The following is a 25,760-nucleotide window of genomic DNA, read 5'->3' as shown; positions in this document are numbered from 1 at the left end:
TTACCAGTTGTTATTTTGATACTTTTATTGTGATTGCTGTTTGTCCACGTTGTCTAGAATCTTGCCTACATATAGCCAATTTATGCTTAGTATATTAACTGAAAATAAATATTCTACCTTTTAATTATATATTTCACTCTTTTAATACTTCTATTACCAACCACAGTAATATTCAAAAATATCCTGGGATTCAGTTTGTATGATTGATGCTGTTGTTAAAGAAATTAAGAATTAAGAATTCTGCATAAGAAGCTGTTCCCTATTTATAAGCTGCGTCTTAATCTTTTTTTTTTTTTTTTTAGACCAGCATTGAAATTCATAAATACTGAAGCGGTTATTCAGTATTTCAAATGCAGCTGAAAATGGTGGGCTACTTTTGCCCTCTTGTGGCTGGAGCGTAGAATTACAGCTCTACGTCTTAAGTTTGCGTGCTGTCTGCCATCACGAGGTGGGCTGTTTGCAGAACGCCCAGTGGTTGCTAAGCTGTCGTACGACGAAGATTCAGTCACGAAGTTTGTATGTGTGTATGAATGCTTGACCTTGCGTCTGATTTTCAAAAACTCAGGATGGGCTATGTTGAATTGAGCCCAGTGGAAATTGGTAGGTTCTTAGTATTTCTGATGGTCTGAACATTTAATATTTAGATATTATCTTCAGAATTCAGTTTGGGGAAACCTTTTACAGCCTTTTAAATCGTTAAGGCTGCTTTCATGGGTATGTGTTTACAGCACTACGAAATACTGTCCATTTATAGCAGCAGAATCTTTGGTACCATAGAATGACTTTGCTACAGTATCTACTAATGTAATTCCTCTGGGATAACAAATGCAAACTTCAGAATGCAAATGTTTGGCACGCAAAAGGGCTGATGACCACCTGCTTTTTCCTATGGCACTGTTGCATCACATTAGAACGATAAGAAATGGCATTGTGCTGTTTAAATACTATACATCTGTTAATGGTTTGGGTTGCGTTTCAATATGTTTAGGTAGGGTAAAATATTTAGAACTGTGATAGTCATCACTTCTATTTCTTGATTTGAATATTTCTAAGTTACTGGCTGGGTGTGGATGTGTGTGTACTTCTCTCACTTCAATGGTGGAACAACATCTCATTCCATGCTACAGGATGTGGCTAACTGACAATATAATTGCAAATTGCTCTAATTTGTTTTGACGGGGAAAGGAAGTCATAAGGAAACAGTCTAATGAGGCATCATCACCACTCTTAAAATGCAGTTGACTGGCTAGATGTTTTTGTGCAGCTCAAGTAGGTTGTGTAGAAAAGCTTTTCTCGTAGTCATTCTTGCTTAAGTGAGACTTTTTCCAATCTCTTCTATGAACATAACAAACACAATCACAAACAGCAATTCAGTTGCAGTGTTCTTGTCAGGGATTCTTAATATTACCATCTAACCACAAGCAAATAATTATTCTAACTTACTATTAACGTGCATTAACTTCCTCTGCAAGTATTAATAGATCTTTGTTTTATCATTGTTTTATTAGTAGATCTGCATTTTATCAATCTCTTATCTGGATGTTTATTTTACTCTTTTCAAAAATAAGCAACTGAATCGATCCCAGTATCTGAGTGCTTCCAACTTTTTTTACAACAACATGCCAAACTGTGGATATGGAGGACCTTAAGCTGTTTGTTTGGAAAGTAGGACTGTCAGCAGTAATTTATTCCTAGCAGGGCCCTTCCTCTTTGTTTAGTACAGTTCTGTAGGACTGCTGTAGAATTCTTTTGTAAATCTGCCATAAAATGTTCTAACTTCTTCTCTGAAATGCTGTTATGTATCTGTCATATAAGCAGACTACAATTTCCATATGCATCCACATTTTCCTTTGTTTGTATATTTCCCTTAGTGGGAGTAAAATGAGGTGCTATTGACAAAGTGCTTTCCAATCATCTTCCACAGCAGTTACACAATAGTAGGACTTTGGAATTCTTCCGGAAATGCTCCTATTGTTCTGTAATGGTATCTGTTAGTAGTCTCTCTGTTTTACTTAGAAAAATCTTCAAAACATTTTCTTTAGCCTTAATTACAGGTAGCTGTTGGCCTCAAATAAGGAATGATGTCATCTTGAAGTGCTTGAACAAATTGCTCTCCCCTTGGTTAAATGGGGAAAGGTTTAAGGCAGGTTATGCTCAGTCAGGGGTCCCTCAGTGTGCTAGGATTAGTTTCACAGGCATGGCCACAGGATGCTGTAGATTGGTGAATTTCGGGATAGGCTGTTAAGTCACCTCCCCCCCACCCAGGCACGTATTTCCCTGCAGATGGAAAATGGCAAGATGTCTGTGTGGAAGGTATTGTGCTGCATTAAGAAGTTGAGATTAAAAGTAAACCCAATAAACTTTTGAAAAAGCATTACTTTATTTACAATCCTAGCAAGTATTCCAATGGCATTGCAGGAAGCTTCATTTGCTTTTTTAATGATTGGCTGAAATGTAATACCTGTATTGCAGAAAAATATTTTGAACTCAAGCACTGATAATGATTCAAATATTTCTAAAGAATAAAACATACATGACTTAAGAATACAGCTGTTGGATCGGAACGTTTCAAGTTCAGTGGATTTTTTTTTTTTACTGAAAAGTCACTCTTCTGTGCAATTTTTAATTTTCCTTGCATCACAAATCTACTTTTCTCTAAATGTGTAGTTTCATATTACACCTAATCCAGCGTAACAGAAGGCTGCTGCTGAAAGATGCAGTCCTGCTCTGCTCCCTTTTCTCAGAAAAGATCATGTGGCCACAGGGTGAGTCAATTCAACTTGCTTGTGTAACAGAGAGAAGTGAATTTGGTGGCAGATTGGTAAGTTGAAGGGTCTCAGAACTGAGCTGCCTGTCTGTTCCTTTATTATATTCATATGAATAACCAGATGCAAAACTAAACACGTGGAAAACTGAATAGGAATACAGAGAGTTCACATTTGACTGCAGATGCTTCCTGCCAGCAGAGTAAGTTGGCCATAACTCTCTCTATGAGGAACTGTGAGGTCTGGGGAATGGTCATATTATACAAGGATTTGTATTCATGGATTGCTGACAAATAGTTGTTTCTATAGTAAGCAGAAGTCATCGGTGTATAGTAAATAGTTTATTTCAGTTGGTTCCTTTTTAGTGTAATTTCCCTTAACATCTGATGCTAACTTGAGCCTTTGGGAATATAGGACTGAAAAAACTTCCTTGGTCATTAAGTGCAATTTCCTGTAGAAGACATTAAGTCATCCAGAAAGGTCAACAGACTATTCACTCTACTCTCTGAACTCTATAAACCTCAAAAGACCTCCAAATACCTGAAGATAGACTTGAGGTATTTAAGAAGAAAGCTCAAGAATGAGAATGTGATAGCAAGTGATCAGGGGGAGATGTGGCTGCCTGCACCCTATAAGGAACTATGTAAGGTTTAGCTTATTCAGTGTTAAGGATGCTAAACTACAGGGTTTGTTGCAAAGCATCTGGATATAGAAGTGGTGGCTGCCAGTGTCAAAGCAAATGCAGCAGGATTCATGCATCTATTTCCACTTTCAAGTCCCATATGGACACAGCAGCAGCTAATCTGGAAGTGCCAATAAATGCTTGGACGCAGCAGGAGGCAGTTGGCTGCCAGGATGGTATGCTGTGCTTCTCTTTGCCCCCCCCAGAGGCACAAGCAGGCTCTTGGATGGACTTGTTCTGGAGTCTGGATCTGGCCTCCACGGCCCACACTGTTTTAAGCACCCACTGATAATGTCTGGATGACCTTAGGAAGTAGATTGTGTGTCTCTAGAAAGAAGCAAATTAAAAGCAAAACCCATTACCCCCAGGGGTCTCTTCCTGTCTTAGTAGGGGGCAAAGTCTTTCCTGACTCCAAATCTAATTATTGGTTTAGCCTTGAGCATGTGTGCAAGATGTTAAAACAGGCGTATTTATGACTCTCTTTAAGTTTCTGCATCTATAAAACGGGAATAGTAAGACACATCTTCCTTTCAGAACTCTTTCTTCTTCATCGATACTGGCACATGTATCAAGACCCGGTGGTTTAAAAGAGAGCACCATTAATAGGAATAGACGCATTTAAATTAAATTTCAATTTCATCATCTGGGATCACTGTCATGTAGCTGATAATCTTTTCCTTGAGATTAACCAGATCTTCTGAAGCCATGGCATGTTACAGTATGGAAGACACTACCACTGTACAATTTCTGTGACTCCTGAACGCTTGTGGGAACATTGTTCTCACTCATCTTCTCTAAATTAGTTCTTAAGGTTTGATAGGGGTTGATCTTTAACTGTCTGACACCAGTGGATGTGTGCACAGGCATGATGCATGCTTCCTGGCCTGCAGCTGAGAGCTGAGCTCTTTTCTTAACTCCTTCCTTGTGCAGCCACGGTCGGTCTGTCCTGGGAGAAAGATTTAAATGTTAGAAATACAAGAGGTGGATGGAGTGTACAGCTTCCAAATCTAGATTTATTATTATTAATATTTTGTGACTGATGGAAATATTTGGTAGGAAATTCCTATACAGCAGCACTCTTTGTTACTTAAGTTTCCATGTTTTTCTAGGACTGGCCAAGTTCCCACTGTCCCCTCCATCTGGGAACAGCTGCTCAGAATGAGGGGGGGAAGAAAGGGTTCTTAGCTTTAAGCAAGATGGTAGAGTGGCAACCAAAACCAGCTGTAGAATGCATGATATTGATACCCATGACTTAGGGATACTCTCCAACTGGTGTGTATCTGTACTATTTCGAAGCAGGAGACTGTTGTAAGAAGGACAAAAGAGCCTACAGGAAAGCAGTCCCCACAGTCACTTTTGCCCTTAAGTTAGCCAGCAGCATTTTAGAGAATCTAAGTGGAAATTTTAAGTGCTGCCATTTGATTCCCACCTCTCTTCTATCCTTTTCCACAGAACTTCTCGGTGGAAGTTACTCTAAGTGCACACGAAGCATTAAAATGCTTCTGCAGGCAGTCCCAGAAAGCAACGCGATCCTTCTGCGTGCAGTCACTTCATTCACATCGGTAAGCTGGCCGTGACAGCGTTTGGGATAAATGTGTTTCAGATGTGGTGTTTTGTTATTAGCGTAAGCTGAGATAAGGGTGGAGGGGGGGGGGGCATGCAGGCTGATTTGTGTCAGCTGACATTTTTGCTCTGTGCTTCTGTTTAGGCCCTTGGTAAGTCAGACCTGTTGTTCTGTGCCATCGGTGGCAGCGGAATGTTACCCTTCCCTTTTCCAGAGCACCAACCTGTGGGGCAAATGGGCATCTCGAGTAAGCATCATCTGCTCCAAAAGCTTTACCAGGGCTATGGCCTAATCTCCAATCTGTGCTAAAGTGTGCTTAACGGCAGGAATCCCACTTCTGCTCATGCTATAATGAAGAGCTGTGTCTGCCCAGGGCTCCCGAACCCATTCTCATGGCAACTGGCAGAGAAGAGCTGCCTGAGAGCTGTTGGAGTCTTCCTGTACTGTTGTTGCTGGTGTTGGCAACCCCTTTGGCTGAGTGGGCTTTTGGAGGAGATTGTTTGTGTGTTGCTTTAATCTGAACTGTGATGTCTTTGATATGCTATTTTGTACTGCCTTTTGTCTATTCCATTATCATGGCTTTTGTCTAGTACTAATGATAGCAGCAGAATGTATCAGGATGTAAAATCTCCCAAAATAATGTTGGTTGAGGTTACTGAAGGAAAGACTCTCAGCTACCTGGTAGCCGCTTGTAGCCATCTGAGCAGCTGCTGTCCCTTCTGAGCTCGGTGCTGTGCTTCTACGTGCCTTGCTGGCGCCTCGGGCTTCGCCTCCTAAGCGACTCCGCGTGCTTCAGGCGGAGCTGTCCCGCTGCGCTGCCTCGCGGTCCCCGTAGCGGCTCGCCTCTCAAGTCGGGGAGAAACGCGCGACCCCGGGCGGAGGGCGGCGCGCTCCCGCGGGCGGGGCCGGGCCGGGGGCGGGGAAGGGGCGCGCGTGCCCGCCGAGGCGCAGCCCCCCGCCCCGGGACGGCGGCGCGCATGCACGCGGCCGCTCTCCGCCACGCCGCCGCCGCGCTGCCCGCGCTCCGCGGCCGCTGCTGCGGACCATGGCCCCGGGGCGGGAGCTCGGCGCCTTCCTCCTCGCTCTCCTCGCCTTCTGCGGGGGACGGCGGCTCGCGGAGGCGGCCGGAGGGCCCGGCGGCAGGAGGGGGGCGGCGGCCGACGCCTGCGGAGGGCGGGTGAGTAGCGCCGGACTCGGTCCCGCTGCGGCGGTGCTGCCGGGCGCGCTGAGGGGACGGCCGAAGTTCTGCGGCGCAGGTGGGGGCGGTGCTGCCCCGAGGGGTCGGGGCGCCGCGGAGCCGGCGGTGCGGCTGTTGCGGGGCTCTGCGCCGGGTCCGCGGCGTTCCCGGGAGGGACGCGGGGCGGGATTCCCCCTCCGTCCGTGGCGGGGACGTGCGGGGAGCCGGGTGATAGACGTTCTGTTACGGGGCTTTGCTTTTTATTCCTGCTTCTGCTGCGTTTTGCTGTCAGACTCCTCGCTGCTTTCTTTCTCGTTTCCTTTTTTCCTCCCTTTAAAGAAGTTTTGAAGTTGTCCCCCGCTCCCAGGCGCGGCTGCCGGTTCCGTTGCAGCGCTGTCTTCCATCGCCGTCCCTTTTTGTTGGCTGTCGCTCCGGGTTTCCGCGGTGTCACATCAGCGCCTTTCAGAGCGCTCCGCGGCGCTCACGCGTTCGCAGGGCAGCGCGCAGGGAGGCGAAAGCGCTGGGAAACGCGAGGAAGAAAAGCAGTGTTCAGCCCGCGGTACAGCTTAGCGCTTCGCTCCGTGCCTCACGGCTCTGCTGGAGCTGTAAGAGATGGGAACGCGGTGCCGCCGCTCGTCCCGTGCTCCCGGGCACGCCGCTGTCGGGGCTTCGGCGCTCAGCAAACTGTGGCGAGCTGCGGGAGCCGTGGCAGCGCCGTGCTGTGCTGTGCTGGTGCCAACGGGCACCTCGTGGGCACGGAATCTCAGCGTGCCGCAGTCCGCTTCTTGTCTTCCAGATTAGCGGATTTCTTTTTTAAACCTTTGTTTTAATGGCACACAGCAAATGTAACATTTTAATTTCTTAAATATTTGCAGTGGTTTCTGCTTTTATTGTATTTTCAGCTTTATTTTCCCATTTCCCTGGGCCATTCATTCGGTGCCTGGTAGGAGCGTTTGGTTGTCGTGCCTTTCTGGAATCCCGGCCTTGGTGCCGTCACCCCCAGCCCTGGCAGAGGAACGACTGCGGGATGGTCCCCGTTGTGTCAGCTGGGGGGCACTTGGCCGGGCCTGCGTGCGAGCTGTGAGCAGAGCTGCCGTGCTGGTACATGACTGATGGCCCCTCTAACACATTGTCTGCTCGGGAGCAAGGCTGCCTTTGATGTAGGGCCCTGTAGGAAGTAAAGAGACTATTTGCTCTATTAAAATTCCTCGGTATTTCCTCTGTTTAACCACAGGCCACTTCCCCTCTGCCACTCTAAACACTGCGGGGACACTGACTGATTGAAAAGACAGAAGCCCTGCAGCGATTGTGTCCTATTCAAACAGATACCCTTATTGCAGGCTATTTGTGAGCGGTGTCTAATTAACGTCAGTTAAGGACGCGAGCAAATCTTAACGTTTTATATGGAGAAAGGCATGCAGTGAATATGTCTGGTACACATTATAGAAAGCAGTTGAATTAAGGTAATTCTCAGAGGCATGAATTATCTAGGGAGAAAAAGTGAACTTTCAGTAATTTTGTTTAATTAAACGTGGAGAGCTGGGTGTTGTTGCTGTGTACACACTGGACATTTTCCTATGCTAAACCCCTGATATGTGGTGGTGTCCTTCGTGCTCCTGTTTATTGTTTGTGTGTTGTTTTTGAAAAGCAGCACCGAGTTCCATCATGGTACATTGCCACGGGTAGCACCCTTTTATTTATTTTTTCCCCTGTACAAAACAGTTTTATTTTCCTCGGTGTTATGTGGCAGTAAAAGCTGGGGTTGGTGACAGCGTGGGCTGGGCTCTGGTTAGGAGATGATGAGAGGAAGCATTCGATGGTTTGATTCATAGCTCCTGACATTATTCTTAACAGCTAACGTTTTCATAATGAAGTTGTTAAGTATGATTTTTTACAACTTAAATCACAAAACCTGTGCCTGTGCTTATTGCTTTCTCTGATAATACTTTGGTATTGGTGTTGCAAGCTCAACACATGTCTGTAGCACTAAAGCAGTTGGTACTTTGCTGAGTAACTTGGAGAGCATAGATAAGAAATAGAGGTGGTTTCAGTGGACCCAGGATTCTATAATATGGATTGGCTTTGCTAAATCTGAGATTTCTTTCACTGATGTTTAATGGCTACAATGTATTATATGTAATGTATTCCTACACTTCGCAGTATTCCAGATTGAGGTAGAAAGTTTGCTTACAGCAGAATAGTATTGCAAAGTAGCTTTCCATATGGATGGTCTTACCACATCATATGCATACCTTTATCCAGAAAAAAATGAACCAGAGCTGGGCCTCTCTTCATCTTGAGAATGTATGTCCACATGGGGAGCTATTCTGGAAAAGTATCCTGATTTTTTTTCATCCTAGGAACAAGCTGTGAGGCAAGACAGATTTGGCTGTGATGTTGATTTGAATATATTTTAGTTTCATTTATTCAGTGTTAAACACTTGAGCGACTTTAGTCTCAAGTTGTTTGGTAGGTTCTAATAAGAGTACACAGATGGGTAACCTTTTTTTTTCTGTGTCTAATTCCTTTGGAAATCGTGGCACTGAACCATGTTTAGTAGTGTAAAGCTCAAAATTAATGAGACTGTAGGATGAGAGAGAATAAAAGCAGAATTTTAGTGAACTTCTTTCCCCTCCACCCTCCAGTTAGCAGAGTCCTACCTTTCTTTGCTCTGCTGATCATAGCTTAGCAACCATTGGGGCTCTCTGTTGCCCTGAAGTCTCCCCTTACACTCTCCATGTCATCATCTACATACCATGCTTAGGGAGCTTTCTTTTCCTTCCCATTTTGTAGCAAGGGCTCTGAAGATCCCTCTTTTCTATCATTCTATTACCAGGAGCTCTGCCTACCCCTCTTCTTTAGGTTTATGCTGCCAGGTCCCTGCATTTATCTCCTTGAGGTTTCCACCCTACAGCCAAAGTTTTTCTAAGTGTAGAGCTGAGTTGTACCAAAGTGATTGTCCCATCTAAATCTATGTTTTGGGAAATTATTTGGGAGGAAGAATGTCTTGTAAAACGGTGAGAAATAACTTACAGGAGTTTAAATTCCTCCCTTTAGTTCTTGTTATTTTCCATCATTTAAAGAACTAGATTTTTCTCTCGAAGGGTATTTAAAAATGTCAAAAGGTGTTGAGCAGAGGAAGGTGAGATGAAGCCTAGTGGAAGGTGTTAATGGTTGTCATCAGGGAGTTCCTCCTTCCAGAGATTCCCCAGCTCCTTAAACTCTGCACACCAGATGCCAGCAGTTCTGTATCTTCTCTTTTTGGATATTTTTTAATCAACAGATTTTTTTTTTTTTTCCCCACTGGCATATAAAGCAACGTAATAGTGATTTACAATTGATTAATTGCATGGCTCCAAGCTTAGTGTGTTTCTTTGGTTAGATGCTACTCAACCTGTTGAGTGCAAAGCCTTCCAAGCATGGTTGGCTATGCAGGTAGGCTTCTGTATTATTTTTGTTTCAAGTTTGCCTTCAAACTCTTCACCCCTGCATTGTCATTAATCAGGTAATGTTAGCAGAGAGGGTGACCCCATTTTTACTCTGGCGTCAAAAAGTGTTAATGGCAGTCTGCCTATTGAAGTTAATTCAAAAATGCACATAGTAACCCAAGTATGTTAATGTGAAAATAAGCAGATGAATGTTTATTTAGGAGCTTACAGGTGATTGAGCTTAAATTCTCTGTTTCCAGAATGAGCAAACACAACCAGAGAACAAAAATTATAGAAACGTAAGCCTGTTTATGTCATTGACATTAATTCTCAGCATTAACAACAAAAATATGTTTCCCTTGTACGTTACTCTTGGGAAATGGGAATTAATAGGCTGTTGAGCCAACAAGATTTCTGCAGTTGAAATCTCTTAGGGCTGTTACAGGTTTGATTTGTTTCCTCTCGAGTTCATGTCGCTTAGTTTAGATATCAAACTTCGCTCCCTGCCCTACTTCTCCCCCACCCTCAGTCTGCTACTGAGTGAGTAGAAGTGTGATAACTGCTGTATCAGAGTTGTTAATTTAAAATCTTGAGATGCTTATTTAAGAACAAGTTCTTTAGTAGTTGAATGCTTCCTGGCCCACTGGTGAGAAGATGTTAAGCAGTCATGATTAGGCGATACTAGATTTCTTTAGCTAATTATTTGTTAACGTTAATATAAGATGGATGTTACTTAATTAAAACTGCAACATTTAAAGGGTGTTTAATAAGGACCAGCTGTCTTTTCCAACAGATTGGTCTAAAGACGATGAAACAGAGCTTTGATGTAAACTTGCCTGCCTTATTCTGCTCAAAGGCTGAATTTTACCCGTAAATTTAGAATGTTGTATGGAAGCCAGCAAGATAACACGGGTGTGAAGCATTACTAGGGAAACATTAAGTATAGTTTTTAATAATATTAAAAATTTTTGTTTTTAAAACATACCAATATGTTACACTGCTGCTTGTATAATAGAGCATAATTGAAATACATTATTTTTTCTGAAGCTCTGTGTTTATGTTTCTATACCATGAATTTTTATGTATGAGAGTGAACATTATCCATGAATGCATCACCATGAATTTAGCAGTAACATATGTACTATCCATGTCTGTCAGCCAAACCAAGGTATAAATAGATACTTTAACATGCTTGAACCTTTGTTATTAGTACATCTTACGATCAATTTTTTAATTAAAAAAATAAAATAATATGTTGGTGACCTCAGTGGACTGGAGAGGATTCTCCAAACTTACTATCCTTTACTGGATTGTTTTATGAAGAGGTACAGTTTTTGGAAATGGGTCTCAAACTTCTGTATGTGTGGATAGTAAATGTTAAGGAACAGAGGAAAATACAGTCAGTATAAAAACAGAGCAGAATGAGACACAGCTGATAGTTCTGGAATAAGTTCTCAACTCATGGATCAGGTAAACTAGAAGATATTTTGAGAATAGATTTCAAATTTTTGGGAGCCTGCTGAGAGGACATCACAGAAGTAGATTCCAGACCAAGTTAAATAGCTGTCACCAACTTTTTAGGTCATAGGGAAAGTTGCAGATGAGCAATAGGGCTTCATATGCTGCCTTTTTACATGTCATTGATAGGTAGTGCATGAAGCCACGTGTGCAAGCCATGGCCAGGTCATTCTTCTAATCCTCTTGCCAACTCTCACTGCTATCTGAATGGATTCCTTGGAGTGCAAGGAAGATTAAACGGGCAGATGGGGATTTGTTCTGAATTTGAATTGATCGTTGGAGGTTTAGCAAGCTTCAGTACACGTTTCAAGGCATACCATACTTCCTATAACTCTGTATCACTAGAAGGCGCTGAAGCAGTGTTCCAGACAGCCTGATTTGTTATTCCACATGCAGGTAATGAGTGCAGAAGTCCATTAGGTGTGCTGTAATTTTGGTACTCTATTTTTGGCATGTCATTCAACTGCTAAGAGCAGAAAGAAGCCAATCCTGTAGTTAGGGAGTGTCTGCATCCTAGTTTGGTGTTCTGTTCAATGGTCACCCACATCTGCCCTCCTCTCCTGGCTGGTAACAGGGATTTTTCATATATTTGAAACTCAAAATGTTCTATCAAACTCCAGTATAGGGCAGAGACTGAGCAGCTGTTTCACTGCTTTTTAAGCCTTCTCCTTCTGATGCTCTGCCAGAAAGATCCAGCACGTGAAACTCCTCTCTGTTCCTTCAACCTGAGTTACCAGTAGTGGCCCTAGATAAGTTGCTTGTCTGTAATGACCAGGTTTAAAAGGTTAAGTATGAAATCCTCCTCATAGCATGTTGAGCGCGCTGTGAATAAGTAGGTCCGGAGCTGTGGGTAGAATAACTGTGAGAGGCTCATGCAGAGATGGAGTAAGGAGTATGCCATTTTTAAGTTTCTGCCTGCAGGTACGCATGATGCAGGGCTAAGGGCAGGGATTCTTCTAGATGCAAGTCAGCAAAGCTTTCAGTAAAGTGTCAAAATCTGTCAGTAGCACATAAGTAGAATATATGTCACAGGAATTTGTTGAATATATTATTATCTTCCTGCGCTTTTCAGAAACTTGGAGCTCTAGGTGCACAAGCATCCTTTATTCTTGTTCATGTGGATCTGGTCTTGGGCTGTTATTCAGCAAGATGGTAAATCTAGGGCTCATCACTCATTCTGCATCTTTTAATGTGCTCAGAAAAATGTTTGAGAGCTTTGTCTGAGGAGATTTCATGCTAGATCACGTATCATTGTCTCCTTCTGCCAGCCTGAAAGTGTAAGCTCTGAAATGTATGTTATGGTTAATTCAGCACAGTCGGAGTTGTGTGCGTCCATGACTGATCTGAATCAAATTTGAACCACTTGGTGATGGGGCAGCATGCAGAGGTGGTTGGGAAGTGGTGACCCCCATGCTGACAGATGTCTTGTTGGCAGCTTTGAATCTGCAAGCCAGCAGGCTCTGAGGCCACACCTGGCCTTTTCCTTACAATTCTGGTACAGGGCAGATCACTGTAATGTCTCCAAAGGAAGTGCTGTTGAAATGTGTTTAGCTTTTCTTGACCTTTGTTTCTATTCTGATGGTCTAACATTGAAAGAACAAGCTGCTCCTCTCTGTGATTGACAGAAACTACACAGGACAAATGAGCATGCAGAGTTCAAAGGGCTCCAGGTACATGTATATGGACTCAGAAATTGCTATGAACCGTGAGAATGCATTAACAACCAGACAGCATCACTCTAGCTCTTGTGTCTGCTTTGCGGTGGATATAAGGATTCAGTTGTGCTTGGGACTGCATGTCCTGCTTACAGGTTGCTAAATAATTCATTTCATTTCTATCTATCTATGTGATTCTTTCCCCCACCAAACTGTACGTGATGCCCATTGTTGCACTCTCTGCAATATGGGAATGCCAGATTTTCCTCGTGGTTGGTGGGCAGACTTGGATTTTAATTTCTGACCTTCCTTATCTCCTTTGCTCTTATCTCGTTCCTCCCACTGATATATTTCTGATCTTACTTCTGACTACATTCAAATCCAACCATGCAATCAGTGACTTCTGTGACTTTTTTTGTATACGGCTGTGGGAAAATTCCTGGTTGGCTGGCTATGAATTAATGAAAATCCTTAGAATGCTTCGCTAATGATAGCTCCCGTGGCTTTAAAAATGCTATTCCCTTTTTTAATTTGAGGGAGGTCACAGAGGTTTACAGAAACTAAGAAAAGAAATCTTAACATCTGGTTGTGCTCTGCTGATGACTGCTTTTGTGTGAAGAAAAGTTATGGCGTCTCCTCAGCATCAAACGCATTCAAAGCAGTCCTTTCTAAGAACTCCTTGCAAGAATACTTCTCACTCAAACTGTGTTTGCTAATTAATTTTGCTTTGTGTTTCCAAATGGAGGATTTTAGTCTTAACCAAGACATGGGAACTTCATTTTCACTCAAAAAAAAACCTCAACACCGTACCTTTATAAGATAAGCTTCTTTTGAGCCTTATACTTTGAATGTAAACAACATTAATGTTTTCTAACATTTTTCTTTAAGTTTGTGGATCTCTAAGATAAAAACAAACTATGGGGTAAAATTTGGAGATATGTGAAGCTAAGAGCATTTTCTGTGTTTGTAATTGGTGTACATAGGGCAGTTCAGTTTCATCCCTTTGCACATAAAATTCCAAAGAGTAACCTGACCTGTAAATGTCCCCTTCCTATACCTTCAATTCTACCAGTTAAAAAATGACCTTTTAATTTATGCAGATTAAATTTATGTGCAAATTTAGTTCACGGGGTAGGAATGCATCACCTGAGAATGTTTAGGTCCAAACCGTGTATCTTCAGAAGTGTTACAACTGTGAGCTGTCAGCTGCTCAGGTCAACAGAGATGTTCCAGGTGTGACTGACCTGCATTCAGAGAGCATAAAAAATTACAACTTTAAGAGAGTTTTCATAGTCATATGACTGGGCTGTGCTGCTGGAGACTGAACTCCCTCGCAGTTTGCTAACGTGGTGATCTCTGATGTTCAGGATTTCTTGGCAAGAACTACCTTCAGTCTCTGTGTTGTGTAGGTGTGTCCTGGAGCATCCCATGTAGTGTGTTGTCGTAACGTTTCTACTGCAGTGTAAATTTACATCTTCGTTTTTCACATAGTGATAACTTCCTTGTGTAAGCCGGCCTGAAGGGATGGGTTTTCCCTTAGAAGTGCTGTAGGAGCAGTGTGTGCAGCTCCCCAGGTGACGAAGGCCAGCCCTTCCCTGGCTGTCCAGGTGCTGTTCTGCGCCTTGCCCCAGAGCCCTTGTAAATCCTGTGTGCACAGCTTCATGTTCCTCAAATTTCCATGGGGATCAATGTTATCTCTGTTTGGGCTTGTCTCTAATTATAGGCAGCAGAAACAATATGAGAGTGGAAGCTGGAATTGGTAAGTCGTACAGTTTGTGCTGAGCATAAAGGCTGCACTGTCCAGATGAGCTTTAAACGCGGTGTGGGAAGGCAGCACTGCTGCACTGCAAAGCTTGTTGGCAAAGGTTTGAAGCTTATGTTGGGCTTCCCCTCCAAATCTTAGAGGTATAGGGTATAAATGGGTGATTTCAGGTAGATCCTGTGAGCGCGTGCAGGTCTTTAGAAGCTTGGAATGGGATTTTGAAAAAGAATGGAGTACCCTAACCCCATTAACTTTCAATAGCATTTGTTCTCTTTTGTGGCTTGGGGTGTAGTTGCATTTTATATGGACTCACAGTGAAGCTGGTTGGAGACATTTTCACTACCATCTGCTTCCTCCCATTTGGTGCTTGCCGTTCCATCCCCACCTGTGTTAAGGCACCTGTTTGTGTGCTGCATCATAAATCACATCGCTGAGACCCTTTGGATGTTTCCAAAGGGATGTGTATCCCCTCTTCTTTCTTGTTTTCTTTTGCCTTTACTACTTCGGTCAGCTCAATTGTGTGGGTAAAGTGAGGTCCTCAGGCTCCTGTGTGAAGTGTCTGCTCTGAATCTGTGAGCTGCAGCGTGAAGGAGCAGCTGGGGGCTGTGCAAGGAGTCAGGAGCTGCCGGGGCTCACTCTGTGCTTAAGTCAATGTTCCATGCAACTCTTTGGATACTTATTCCCACCAAATGATGGGCCAAATGTAAAGCCAGCTGCTTTAATTATCAAGTAGGATCTAATGTCTGTCTTTCTGTTAACAACGGAAACATTTTGCTAAGGTACTTTTCAAAGAATATCAGTAACATCTGTTCCAAAACAGTTACCACTTTGCTTTATTGTTTACATTTTTTTCCAGCAAATTATATCGGTGGTGTGTAGTAATTATCTTTACCTTAAGATACCCTTTTTTTTTTCCTTTTTCCTGGCAAGAGCGGTAGGTTAACCACAACAACAAAGTTAAAATCAGAACAGAAAACCCACAAACGAACACCTAACCCAGCCTGACCCGCAGCAGGTGAAAAGTTGTTACTCCATGCTTCTTCAGAACATCAATGGAAACAAAGCCTTTATCTTTTATTCATTAGTTAGGAATAATGCAGGTTGGGATAGCTTAGGTTTCTCCATATAGTTGCAATTGAAAAAGTAATTCGCTAATCGTGCCATTCACTTTCGGGGTTCTTTTTCAATCAGGACCACTAGCCGTGAAATGTCATGCAGAGGTTTGGAAATGGGACATTCAGCTCCTAAAGAATGAGCTGCAGGGACAGGACTTTCCTTTTTTATTACGTTCTGGCAGTAAGTGCAGGACTCAAAGCCGCAAGATAAATGCTAGAACAAAGCCCGGTATCATCTAACAACTTTGGTGGATACGGTAACTATTGTTCAGTGCGGACGCATTACATTCGCTGTGTATGTTTTAGTTATGGTTTGGTGTTCCCCATTCAACTGCAGAAGTCAGCGGTACAGCGGTATGCGCAGTCCGGTAGCAGCAAGTTGATGGGCACTCAGAGGCGCGATGTCACCCCGTACAGTTAGCTTCTGCTGCAACAGAAAGGAATTGTTTTCACCTTTGTTTTACAGTCACATCCGGGTAGTTTTCCACTTGTAAGTTAGCTTTTATGCTCGAGGTGAAACATAGTAAATAGGTCTTTGCACTTAGGGCAGTGATGTAATTCTGTTTTAATACAGACAAAGTTTTAAACTGACGTGGTTTTATGTTTGGTCTTGTATTTATGTTTCCATTCAATGACTTAGGCTTGGTTGTTTGTGTGTTCAGTTTAACTTTGATAAGAGGAAACCAAGTGAATGTTTTAGCGAAGTTCAGGTTCAATTAAACTTTTTTAATCTGTGCCTACAAATGCTTAAACTCTTAAATTTTGCATTAAACTTCTGGCTTCCCAAACAAGATGATCCCTGGAAGGGGACTTGTCTGTGGCATTAACTTCTGAAATGGACACTTCTTATCGTTAGAAAAGATTGTTTCCTGCAGAAAGAAAGATCAGTTAGTGCGTGTATCTTGAAAACATAAAAGGTTAAAATGTAGTTGTAAATGCCTTTCAAGTATTTTTAAAATCAAGAGACTTTTTTTTCATAGTTTGATCAAAGTCCCCCAACCTGTGGCTCTGTTTTTGTTGCACACGCTGATGGTCTGTGGATAACATTACATTTTTTCAGCATGAAACCGAACACTTCAAATCCCTGAAGCAGTCTCAAATTTATGGTTAATAAAAGAATTTATTGTACCGAATGTCATCTGCTGTATCACTCTGGGAACAGAAACTGGCAGCGAGCGGACAGGAAATATTTCCATTTCAAATCACTTCAATCCCGTGGTCTGGGGCAAACGTCTCTGATTTCAGGGAAAAATCACTGTGAGTATCAATGCAACAGAAGTATTTCGTTATCAAATTCTAGTCAGCAACATTTTTCAGATATTTTTTCTGCTAATAGTGTTTTATGTCAACATTAGTAGTGTCTTGTATTTTCTGTTTCAATATTAATCCCTTATTCCTTCTGCCTTGAAAAGATGAGTAGTTAGGTATTGTCAGGGAAATCTCTATGCACGCCAAGTAAATAGCAGCTTGGTGAGTTACTGTGCCATGGCCAAACTGCTTCCTGCAGTTAGATTGAGGTAGCTGTGCTTTTCATATCTTAGGTATATTTTATGTGCTTCAAGTACTTGAGAATGTTGAGCTGTTCACAGAGTTAAAAATGCAGTTTCTTTAGGGAGGTTTTTGAGATGAAAAGCAATAGGACTGTGTTCGGCTTTCAGCTTATTTGCAGCAAAAAAGTTAATCTGGCACGATTGTAAGGAAGTTGTTGGAAGAGCACGTGAGAAGAAAACATGCAGCAGCAGCCCTGTGAGTTTTAGATCCGATAGATAACTTTTGAGCCCTTTCTTCTTCAAATAATTATTTTATGGTTTGGCTAAGGTGGGAGAAAAAAGGAGGTGATGGCAGCATTCAAAAGGTTGTGATGAAAGCAGGATGTCACCCAAACTGGAGCAGCTGATTGCTTTACCTGACTGAGCACTCTGCTTCTGGTGGGCTGGGAGCGTCGCTTTGTGGAAGGCTCAGTGTGTCACCACTCCACGTGTGACCTTTGTTTCTCATTAAATGTTTTACATATTAGTTTTGTAAGTCTTTTCTAAGTCTCAGTGGATTACACGTCAGGTTTCAAGTAGTTCTTGTCAAACTTATCAGCACTTCTTACCAGTTATCCTGATGATACTATTACAATAACTTAACCTTGCACCTTATTACCAATCAAAACAACTCATGCAAATAATCCACGCATTCTAATGTGGAAAACTGTTTGTGTCTGCTTTCTTCCACAGTCAAGCCTTTGCTTCTGTGTATTAGCTTGCAGTTTACTCCTGTCAAGAAGTTACTTAGGCATAATTCTGTTTTGTTTTGCATCCCTGCAAAACTGAAAGACAGACATTAATAGGGTCGAGACCCGTGATTTAACTCAGGTAGTTTGGAAATATTTTATTGTTTGGATGAAGACAAAAAAAAAAAAAGTAAAATCAAGGCATTCCCCTTTTAAAGAGGGGAAAAGTTTAAACTATGGTCTGTCATAAAGCTTACTTGTGTGAATATCACTGAAGGACATCAACTGCAAGCTGAGTCCTGTATGCAGAGGGCATAAATACAGAGCATAAACGTATGTACGCAGAGTATAAATGGAAGTCCTTACTCTGAATACTTTGCTATCTAAAATTACTTTGTAGAAACCAGAGGAAAGGAAATTCTGCTCTCCTGTTTTACAAATGGGAGGCTGAGGTATAAAAGATATTAAATTCCTCCAAGTTGTAAGTAGAGAATATGGATAAAACAGGAAATGAGTCTGTGTTTCCTGAGTCTCTGAGCAGGGAGAATCACCAGACTGCTCTTCTGTTCAGAACGTGGTGCAGAAGGTGCTCATGTGTTCTGTTTTTTAAAGGCCAGCACTACAATACAGTGTACCTAAGGCATTTCACAGAGAGGGGAAGTGAGATTAAAAATGCATCTTTTTTCAGTCTTAAGGCTTAACAACCATCCTCATCATTGCACATCACTGCAACGTTACAGGAGTGTGCAGGTCTGTGATGTGCTAACATGGAGCGTGCTGTGGTGGTGGAGTTCCAGCGCCTCGCGTGGTGCCACCGGGCGGGCTCGGCCTGATGCAAGCACTGTGTGAGAAAATACGCTAGACTGCTGTCTTCACTGAGGGTTTTCTTTCCTCTGGAACAGCTCCTCTGTGTAGTAAGGTGTTCTAAAATGATTTTTTTCTTCTTGGTAGTTGTAGAGAGGTAGGTGAAATTGCAGCTTAGGACACTTCTTCAGGGTTCTTCCCCTTCTACGGACTTTTGTGGAATGAGTTTGGATTTTATTGGCGCTGTTTCTGTGGAATGCAGAGGAAATTCTTTACAAGAGCAGAGCAGTGGTATTTGTCCTGAGGTTAAGTGTGCTCTGTGCCATTCCTGAACCTTGGAATCATAGAATGGTGTCATAGAATCATTAAAGTTGGAAAAGACCTCTAAGATCATCCAGTCCAACCATCTACCTGCCACCACTGCTCCTAACCAAACTGTGTTCCTTAGTACTACCTCTACATGTTCCTAGAACACAGGTGATGGGAGTGAACCCATGTGTCCAGCCTTCATGTCTTCATCAGGCATTAGATGGTAGGGTTCCTGTTATTTTTCCCCAAGGTGTGATTTCATATTACTTATTAATGAATTATGTACATTTATCGTTTAAAAGAATTTGGTAAAAAACAAAACAACACCAGCAGCACCACCAACAAAAACAAAACAACTAAGCAAGATGCAGATTTTATTTGCAGTAGATTTTTTTTAACTGGAAGATGTAATTTTAACCATTAGCAACAGAAATCAGAAGTGCCCCAAGGTTCTGGGATCAGGGCAAGGAGAATCCTTCATGAAAGTATTGCAAGACCTGAAACAGTAGCTCAGCACCTGGCACCAATGGCACAATTCAAAGCCCAAGCAGGCTGTGATAGAGATGGTGTGTGACAGTGAGCTTTTGCAGATACACCTTTTGTGTCAAGAAGTATATTAATTAGAATGCTGGCATACTAATTAATAAATAGTGGTTATGAACTAGCCATTTATTGCATGGGCAGAATGTGCAACCTTTGCTTTGGCTATCTTTTAAAAGCACTTAATGTTAAATGCATAGGAAAAAGCATCTCTTAAACTATTTTACTTGTGCAAGTAAAATGTGTATTATAAAGTGTGATATCCATAGGCTGTAACTTTTATTAGTGGAAACTGACTGCAGTCAGACTGGAGTTTCGATACCATTCCAAACATTAAATCTCTATTTAGAATTTGTATTTGGATTCCTTTTTTAGTAGTTAAAAATCTTACGGGATTCAATAGCACGTAAGGCCCAAAGAGTTTGCCAGTACAGATATACTTAAAACACATGCATTTCCTTGATTTTTTTCCAACAATAAAACTTAGCAATACTTAATGCTTTTCAGCTCCAAATACTGAGCACATAGGAATATTTGAATGTGTTCTGTCTTCTGTCCTTTATTCATAGCAGAGCTGTTCTGTGTGGAGGGCGGCTGCATGGCGTGGTTAGGGATAACAGTCTGCCCCGACCAGGTGAAATCTGAGGTAAACTTTGCTCAGCACTGGTGGTTCATTTTAAGAAGTGGCCTCCTTAGAAAGCCGTGGTTTGTGAGATTACTTTACATTGTGTTCTCATTCCTGGTGTTGGCCGCCATTTGGCAGATCTCCTGCCCAAGTGGCTGCAAGAGGGAGAGCCCTCCTTGGCTTGGGAGAGGGGTCAGTCCTGTTGGGTGCCGCTGCTTCCAAGTGTCTTCAGGTGGACCAGAAATGTTTGTGCAGCTTTGTGTATGTTTCCAACACATTTCAAATGGAGGATTTTTGGCTGCAGATGCTATGGCTGTGCTCCATATTGACTAACCAGCAGTGTATAAATTCCCTGGCAGCTGAAGCTTTAAATCTGCAGCCACCAAATGTCTGCTTGTGTCTCAAGTTCAGCCATGTGGATCATCAGCACACAGCAAGCACCGGGCCCTCTAATCCGCCCTGCTGACTGTGTTACTGCTTAAGCTGTGGGAGTAATTTTCATCGCTGTCGACCAGGACTAGACAGAGGTGTCAAGAAGAAATTTATTTGCTAACAGCACATAGTTCAGTAGTAAGAATGTCCATTTGCATGTTTGGCTCAGGGAGGTGGGAACAATTTATAGCTGAGAGGGAACCAAAGGCTCTTACCTTTAACACCCTCAGAAGGAAGGGCAGCATAGCTGAGGCGTGTTCCTGGCTCCACAGGAAGCCAGCTTATTCAGCTTGTCCATTTGCTTTGTGAAAGGAAGAAAGGGAGGAATACTTGATTGCTTTCTTGGGAAAGGGGGAGATTTATAGGGGTGGGTAATTAATTTTACTGCCTTCCCTGATGTACAAGAACTTTTACTTCTAAGCAAAAATAATTTTATTAATTGTGTTTGCTGCTGTAAACACAGTAAAAATAGAATGATCATTGTTTCTCCATTCGTATTTAAAGAAGGAAAGACTCTGATACAGTCATTATGCCCTTTCTGATCTGAAAATGCAGTAATCTGCCCCTCGCTTTTGATGAGGAGATTATATAACACAGCTGAGTGCAGAATAAAAGTGGCACTTCTTGGTATGTTATTATTTTTCTGTCCCTCTTTGTTCAGAACTTAATGCCAAAGGAATGGTTGTGTTGCTATGGAGCAGGTCCCCACCTACTTTTTCATTTTCAGAGCCTTTTTAAGTTAGATGGGAAGGGATGCTTGTATCATTTCAAATAAAATTGTTTTTCACTCCATCTCCTGCAAAACCAAATCTTGTGTGAGGTATTAAAAACTCTGTTGGGGGAATGGTGAAAGATTCTTTAAAGCTGGAGCGAGGAGGATTTTGGAAAGCAAAGTGGTGATCGTTCCTGGAATTGAATCATACTGCTCACTAAACCTGGGCTTTCAAATTGTATGGATGAGTACAATTGCATTTTTCTAAATCCCCAAGAAAAGTTTTTTTTTTTTAATGTTCAAAATAATTGCATTACTTCAAAGGAGGGATTAAGATGGAACAATCCCAAATCTTGTCTATTTTGAAAGTTTCACAAGTTCTCTGGTACAGTGATCAGGACAGTGAAGTTACTGCTGTATTGCCTTGCTCTGTATTCTCCAGAATCAAATCTTTGGCTTATTTATACCTTGGTCATACAAAATTTACTTTTTTTTTTTTAAATACTCACTGATTTAGAAGAAATAGCAAATCTTCACATGCATAGTATCTTAAAAGATATCATTAAGCCACTTGTTCTGTAGCTCTAGTATTCTTTTTCTTTGCTTTCCTCTTTCCCCCAATGATCTCTCCTCTGAAAGCCGTCACTTCTAAATATTTGGTTAACAAAATAAATGAATTTATTTCATACTATTTAATATGTCATATAATATCTATTAAATACATAATATAAAATAGCGTATCTTCTACCCCACCTGCTGGGGCCATGTTCCACTAGGGGAGAAGCAGTGGTTAGCTATGGGTTTTTGGCTTCTGTATCCTTACACTAGCACGTTTCAGTTATGGTCATGGGGAGCATGCCTGGTTTGAAAACATTTATTCTTTTGATTTTGAGGGGCCTTTTTGCTTAGTTTTGTAGAAGGTGTTTAATTTACCAAATGTTATTCACCCAAGAAATTTGGAAAAATCAAATATGATGGGGCAAACTATAGAAAACTTCTTATGCAAACTCACAAATATAGAAGTAAGAGCTGGAGCCATTTCTCTGCCATGCTTTGCTGCATTGAATTCCTGGGCTTGACTGAGAGATTTAGGATTTTCATGGTAGGCAGTAAACAGTGTGGATTAAATTCGCTTCTACTGCTGTTGAATTGTGGCTTTTGGAATTCCCTGTTCCTTAAAGCAAACTGGTTGGCTGACGTGTAGTGAGCAGCTGCATGGAGCCATGTTGCATACTGAGGAGTCATGCTGTAAATACTTCTTGTAGTATTTCTTACTGTGTGATGATTTCTTACCTCTCTCTTAGATTGACTGATAAAGCGTAAGCTACCCTTCCATGCTGCCTTTTTTAAAAGTAGTGATGAAGATGACCAGGGTTGAGGCCCAATAATTAAAAAGGTGGTTCTACTGTATTTTTTTTCTTCGTTTCTTTGTGTCTGTTGGTTGTTTTCTTCTGTTATGTTTTGTTTTTAGGTAGGATGCACTGTAATCAGTGATCTCCACTCAGCATGCTCCACCAGAAAGTCATAGTGACCCCCGTGAAGTTAACTGTCATACGAGCATCCCACGTGTTTTAGGGACCACGTCATCCTCTGGTAGAATTGAAGTCAGCAGCTGCTAAATTCCCCCTACCCCTTAGTGGTGGGGGGAACCAGAGAAAACCATATCAAGCTGAAATGACAAAAGAATACGCTGAAACAAAATGAAGTTATCTTTTGGAAGGTCAACCATAAAACCATGGTTAATGCCATGATTAAAAAAAAAAAAAAAAAAAGAGAGAGATTTAATGACTGAGAAAGGCCAAGACATTTCTACTCGTGTTAGTCAAATGGAGTATAAGTTCCTTACATTTGTTTTGGGGAAGTAAATATTCCATGTTCCTTTTAAGGGAATGTTCTATCTCCCTGGTTCTCATGTATTTCCTTTTCGGAGGAAAATGATGCTTGGCTGTAATTTTTTTTTTTTTTTTTTTGCTTTTCTCTAGAAGAGGGGTGGAAAGTAAAGGGATGTTGTAGCAATGGACTTAAAGAATGTAAAATTAAAGATTTGCAGTCTCTGCTTCTGCCTACTCAGACTAATGTTCACAGATCCCCAAAATGCAGAAGCCAGCTCAAAACTTAAGAATAATTAACACATTCGTTATTTAAAGTCTGTCTTCTGCTTGGTTCCATTTAAATTCAGGTACCTCTACACCCCTTGCAGTGTATCTGGGGAGTTGGATTTCTAATCCATTACTCCAATGCTTGTTGCTCCTCATTTATCCACACTTCTAATTTTTTCATTTCCCACATTTTTCTTTTGGATTTTCCTACAGCTCGGGGAAGTTATCACACATTTGTCCTTTGTTTGTTTGTTTGTTTCTTGCTACCAATAATTTTCCCTAGAACAAGGAAGTATAAGATGTATAAGATGTTCACTTCATTTCTGTATGACCTTACTGCTGAAATGGCTGATGGATCACAGAGATAATTTTTTTCCTGAGGACTGAATGTTATAAATTTAGTTACTTGGAGCAACTTTTAAACTATAGTTGTTACTTTCTTTCTTATCTGCCCAGTATTATCTTTACATCATCACTGTATATAAAGTATAACCTCGGGAAGGGAAGTGAGAGCATGTAACATTGGGTTCTGCAGCACCAATAGATTAGATAGTGCTTTGGCATTTGGGGTGTCTGAACTACTCCCATGTTCACTGCTGGGATGGATGAGTTTGCTTTTTGATGTTTCTTCATGCTCCTGAATGAGTGTTATTTTTTCTTCTTCCCAGTAAGTAGTTTGTAATGAACTAAAAGCGATATTCTGCTTCTCATATCTCAGCAGATTCAGGATGCAGATGCCACAAAGACACAGTCAGTTCCTCTGCAGCTGAACTTAACGTGCAGTGGCTCTAAAGATGAAACAGCAAAACAGTTACTAACTAACATCAAAAACCATCTAAAATCTGGTGATTTCTTAGGCAAGCAATGTAATGGTTTACATGAAGGAACACACAAAGTACTGAACCTGAAAGAATGTTGTGAAGTATCCCGGCTTCAAATCAAAACTTGGCACTGAGAAGTCTATTGATACCTGAATTCACTTGTAATAAAACCTACTCCTCAGCTGTCACTGAATTGCTTTATCTGCAGATGTTATTTCCGTAATCTGTGCATGCAGTGTGGGTAGATACATAAATAGAAATATGAAAAGCATTTTGGATTGGAATCGTCAGTTACACCAGAAATATAGTAGCAAAAGTACCAAGCCAGCTACCCAGGGGTTTAGAATTCATTCTGCAATCAGTGGAGTATCTGGTCAGTGGTTGTATAGCAAAAATGAGGATGGGTTTTGTATTTTGCTGTATTCTGCTGAGAGTGATCCGAACTGCAGGTGTTTGAATAGCACGGATAACTCATCTTCATCAGTGGCTGTGGAAATAGAAAATATCTTAATTTGTTGGGAATTGAGAAATTGAGAAAGCTTTAAAATGAAAATAGCAGATGTCAAATCTACAACCTCTAGTTTACTGAGCAGTGAGTATGGTAAACATTGATTATTCGTCTCGATGTTCAAAACAGTTGTCCCTTCAGTTTGCCTCGGGGGAGCATGAAATGAGGACCATGTGTGCACTGATTAACAGCATTCGAAAGATGAATCTCGATTGCAGTTTTGGTCTGTGCCCAAGGCTCTGCTTGAGGGGTAGTGATTTCCTACCTTCCCACATCTCTGTAATTAGTGCTACCGTGGATCTCCTTTCCTTATACCGATGTTAAAGTGGCGGCCTGACAATGCCTATTCTCACACATAGCGGCCTATATTGAATGAAGGAGTGTTTGCTCAAAAAGAGTTGAGTGTTGAGGTATACTTAAGTATTGTTTGTAAAGGCAGTTATCAGAGGGTGATTCTGAGATCGCCTATTACATCTCTGTCAGGAACTGTCAAATATATATGCAAGAAATAGTACTTTCAGCTTGACAAAGGATGTGAAGCACTGTGTGTTTCAAATTAAAAGGAAGAGGAAGAGGTTCAATGAAAGAAAACCAGATTAATTTATTTTCTTTCTGTTGTATTTAACTTCCATTGTATCTGCTGCCTGGCAGTAGTTAACTTTAGCTTCTTTCTGACACAAACAGTTCCTGCTGTTAACATTTTCTTTAGCATTTCTTTCTGGAAATGGAGACCTACGTCTGTTCATCTCGACCAGCGTAGACTAGAAACAATGGCTGTAGGTGCATTTCATTAATGAGAAAGTACCATGTATGTAGGCAAAGTATCAGAGAATTACAAAAACAAACAAAAATAGAGATTACCTTTGCATAATAGTCTTTGTCTCTTATGAATAGTCGTACTGTTCCACATTGAAGCGTGGAGGCTTGAAGTGAAATGCCTGCACATGCCTTATCAGCGGAGTGAGTTTAGTCATTCATTCTTCAGGAGATGAGGTGTATTAATGTTATGCAGAGCTGTGCTAATTG

At 41.6% G+C, this 25,760-nt stretch overlaps 1 protein-coding gene across 6 annotated transcripts in view; it reads left to right on the top strand.

The window, feature by feature from the left end:
• IL17RD (interleukin 17 receptor D) overlaps positions 1-25,760 on the top strand; it is a 50,624-nt gene that overhangs the window by 3,611 nt on the left and 21,253 nt on the right. For 3 of the 6 annotated variants that reach the window (XM_040646071.2, XM_040646073.2, XM_040646072.2), the window contains exon 2: positions 4,900-5,009. In XM_040646071.2, coding sequence (XP_040502005.1) covers positions 4,944-5,009 — 66 coding nt within the window. In that variant the 5' untranslated portion in view covers positions 4,900-4,943. Of the gene's footprint in view, positions 1-302; positions 601-4,899; positions 5,010-5,981; positions 6,189-25,760 lie in introns of those variants that run through there. The other 3 variants (XM_040646070.2, XM_040646069.2, NM_204515.2) reach the window with 2 other exon arrangements.

This window comes from Gallus gallus, chromosome 12, assembly GCF_016699485.2.
Source record: "Gallus gallus isolate bGalGal1 chromosome 12, bGalGal1.mat.broiler.GRCg7b, whole genome shotgun sequence".
NCBI lineage: Eukaryota > Metazoa > Chordata > Aves > Galliformes > Phasianidae > Gallus > Gallus gallus.
Note: the sequence above shows the minus strand (reverse complement) of the source record. Positions and strands in the feature narration are given on the sequence as shown.